Genomic DNA, 3,650 nt, shown 5'->3' with positions numbered 1-3,650 from the left:
ATGGACGAGCTGCTCTCCCCGTGCTCATCCTTCTTGCCACCACCGCCGCCTCCCCAGCTCGCCACTGCGGACGAGAACCACCATGAGGTCCTCGAGTTTACCTCCTGCGAGGTCCCCGAGCAATGGCTGCTCGGCGACGTCGTCGCGGCGGCCAAGAGCGAGGAGGGAGACTACTTGGGGCCTGAGGGGAGCTCCTCGCTCTCCCCGGACACCGAGCTGCCGCCGGCGAGCCTACAGGCTTCAGCGAAGAAGCGGCGTGGGCGGAAGCCGGGGCCGCGGCCGGAGGGCCCCACCCCCAGCCACGTCGAGGCCGAGCGGCAGCGCCGCGAAAAGCTGAACCGCCGGTTCTGCGATCTCCGCGCCGCCGTGCCTACCGTGTCTCGCATGGACAGGACCTCCCTCCTCGCCGACGCCGCCGCCTACATAGCCGAGCTACGCTCCCGCGTCGCGCAGCTCGAGGACGAGGGTCGGCAGGCGGCCGCCTCGAGATGGGACTGGGAGGTGTCGAACGCATCGGCTTCTTCGTCCCGAAGCGGCCACGCCGGCTCCATGCACCACCCGGCCTGCGACGATGTGGTGGAGGTGCGGATGGTGGGGAAGGATGCAGCGGCGGTGCGCGTAACGAGCGCGGGAGGAGCCCCACACGCGCCGGCGCGGCTGATGGGCGCGCTCAGGTCGCTAGAGCTGCAGGTGCAGCACGCGTGCGTGAACTGCGTGGAGGGCGTGACGGTGCAGGACGTCGTCGTCGACGTGCCCGCTGCGCTCCAGGACGACGGCGTCCTCCAGTGCGCTCTGCTTCAGAGGCTCCGCGACAACTCCTAGCTAGCTACTAGTAGATACCTAGAGGAGGCGTCGATGCCGCCGGGCGTTTCGACGTCGGTCACCCCCGGTGATCGCCGGAAGGTGGGCGGGCGATTCTGGGCGCTCGCGGAGGAGGATAGCGGGGATGAGGATGAAGACGGCGGGCGCTCCGGCGGCTCCACGGAATATTCACCGACTCCCTCAGATATGATTTGCGAAGCTTTTGACACCGGCTACGATCAGGACGAGGTGGCGGAGATTGTGGAGGTGGTGGTCCCTCTAGAGGATCCGGCGAGGACCGGTTTGCGGCCCGGCGAGAACTTGGAGTTGTTCCGGCGGGTTGTACATCGGAGGACGGCCGCGTCTGCCCCTCGGCCATGGAAGGGGCCTATTCCCAAGGTAAGTCTCCCAAAGCTTACTCTTTTCGATTTAGTTCCTCCGGAAGCGTGGACGGTGGTAGTGAGAAGGAAGAAGGGCGGCCGTGCGGCGGCCGGCCGGCAGCAGGCGGCGCCGGCGGCGTCGATCCCGATCGCGGATGCTAGGGCGGCACGTTTGAATGCCTTGATTGGCGCTGCAGGGCCACCGGTGGAGACTGGGCCGTCTTCGGCTGGGTATGAGGCCCAGTACGAAGTGGTCGCAGGTGGGCCAATGTCCCTTGGGCTGGATACTGAGGGCTCTTTGGACGAGAACATTGTTTACGTGCGAGAGGCATGCAACGATCCGTCTGATCCCTCTGGTCCCGTCGTGCGCCGTAGGGTTTTCTGTCGTCGGGCTCCTCATCGTCGTGTAGATCGTGGAGGCCGTGCCCGTCGAATCCCACCGCTGCATCTCATGGCGGGTCAGGGGGCCGCGGGAAAGAGCTCGGCGGAGCCAGCCGGGTCAGCCCGTGCCGGAGTGGTGCCGCTGGATGTCTCTGGTGTCGGCCGTGGAGTGGAGATGCCGCTGCAGGTCGCGGGAATCAGTCGTGGTGCCGGTGCCCCTGGGGCTAACCGTGGCATGCCGGCGGCGGGCCGGGGCGTCGCACCGGCTGGTGCTAACGCTTCGGCCCTTGGCCGCGGTGTTGGAGCTCTCGTCCGCCCGCCAGCTCCGGCCTTTGTTGCTGCCGCGGGTAGGGGTGGTGGCATCCGCCCGCCAATTCCGGCTACTCTTGCTGCCGCGGGTCGGGGCGGTGGCTATGGTGCCCGGCCGCCGCTACAGCGTCCGGCGGTGCCGACCGGGCCTTTGCCGACTGCAGGGCGAGGTGGACCGCGGCCTCCCAAGCCGGTCATTGCAGCTGCGGGGAGCGGTGCCCCTCCCCCAAGACCTCCGGTGCCTGCATCCGTGGGGCGGGGTGTCGCGCCGCCTGTGCCTCGTGCCGCGCCACCGCCTCACTATGTCGCGAGACCGGCGCAAAAACGTTCGGGCCCATCGCAGACAAGGCTGGACGCGGGGGATGGTGGAACTAATGGGCCCCCCAGAGGACAGTGGGGGGATGATGGTTTTGATGCTTACGGGGATGGCCAGCACCGTGGTTCGTCGTCTACGGGAGGTGGACGCGGATATGCTTGGCAGAGTGATGGTTCTGCTGAAAGACCATTCCTTGGTCCAGCGGGTGGTTTTGTAGAAGGGGCTACTGGCCCGAACAACCGGCAGAGAGGTGGATTCCGTGGCCATCGTGGTGGCCGTGGTGGTGGACGTGGTCGGTTCCGCAAGCCGCCCCCGCCACCGGTCGTGGTTGACCATCAGGCTTCGGATATGGCTGTCGATCCCGTGCGGTCGACTGAGTTGCCTAGCCAGGCAATGGAAGTTGTGACGGCTTTGGCCAACGTGGAGGTTCCTGCAACTGGAGTTGCTGCTGAGGCAGGGGACAGGGCTGAGTCTGAGAGGGCGTCCAAATGGGCGCGTAAGAAAGAAAAGATGCTTTGCTATCGATGTGGTGAGAAGGGCCACTTTATTGCTGAGTGCATGGCGGAACTCTGTAACTCGTGTGGTAAGACTGCTCATGTTATGGGGGATTGCCTGGTTATGTGTGATCAGGCTCCTGCTCTCATGATGTATGGAGTGTACTGTGCCGAGCTCACGTTCTTTGAGTCTCCGGCGGCGAGGGAGACTCTAGTTGAGACTCAAAGTATGACTACTGGACTTGTGAAAGCTACCCGCGAAGTGGTTTCTGAGGCTCAAATTGTGCAGCGACTTCAGGAACTGGCTCCAGGTGATTTTCAGTGGGAGCTCGTCCAGATTGAGGACAATGTGTTTAGGGTTGATTTCCCAACGGTGGAAGATTTGCAGAAGCTGCTGAGTTTTGGGTTGTGCAAGGTGCCGGGTACTAAGTGCATCCTGGAGTTTCACGAGTGGAAGAAGGTGGAGCCTAAGGGAAAACCGCTCACTCAGGTGTGGCTGCGGTTTTCAGGGGCCCCATATGAGTCTTTGACAGATGCTCGAGTTGTGGCGAGTTTGGGTATGATGGTTGGTAAGATTGAGGAAGTGGACATGGCTTTCACCCGCGCACATGGGGTGGCCCGGCTCTTAGTGGGTGTTTTGGACATCGATTTTGTCCCAGATATGGTCAACTGGTTTTATCGGGGAGAGGTGTTTCCACTTGAGATTGAGTTTGAGGATTCGGAGCTGTTTGCCGATGCGGTTTCCAGGGCTGCTATGGATATGCACGAGGGGGATGATGATGCCGGTGCTCGTGGGAACCCGAATGATGAGGCGGGACGTGAGAGGGCCAATGGGTCGAGTCCGGCTGCTCGGTTGCCCGGTGATGGTTCCGGAGTAGAGTCTCCCTCGGCTCCGGCTGTACCGATGAATACGTTGCGGTTTGGATCCTTTGAGCAAGCATCGGCTCCTCCCCGGCTCTGGAGTGACAG

The 3,650-nt window shown here is 63.4% G+C and overlaps 1 protein-coding gene across 1 annotated transcript; it reads left to right on the top strand.

Moving 5' to 3' along the window:
• LOC123125187 (transcription factor MYC2-like) lies at positions 1-822 on the top strand. Its single transcript, XM_044545716.1, has one exon. It carries the CDS (start codon positions 1-3, stop codon positions 820-822), a length of 822 nt encoding a protein of 273 aa, XP_044401651.1.
• The last annotated feature ends 2,828 nt before the right edge of the window (positions 823-3,650 follow it).

This window comes from Triticum aestivum, chromosome 5D, assembly GCF_018294505.1.
Source record: "Triticum aestivum cultivar Chinese Spring chromosome 5D, IWGSC CS RefSeq v2.1, whole genome shotgun sequence".
Classification (NCBI taxonomy): Eukaryota; Viridiplantae; Streptophyta; class Magnoliopsida; order Poales; family Poaceae; genus Triticum; species Triticum aestivum.
This window is presented reverse-complemented; position numbering and strand designations above follow the sequence as displayed.

Bases quoted from the DNA above. Each gene is read 5' to 3' on its own strand.
- LOC123125187 (XM_044545716.1), top strand. From the start codon at position 1: ATGGACGAGCTGCTCTCCCCGTGCTCATCCTTCTTGCCACCACCGCCG.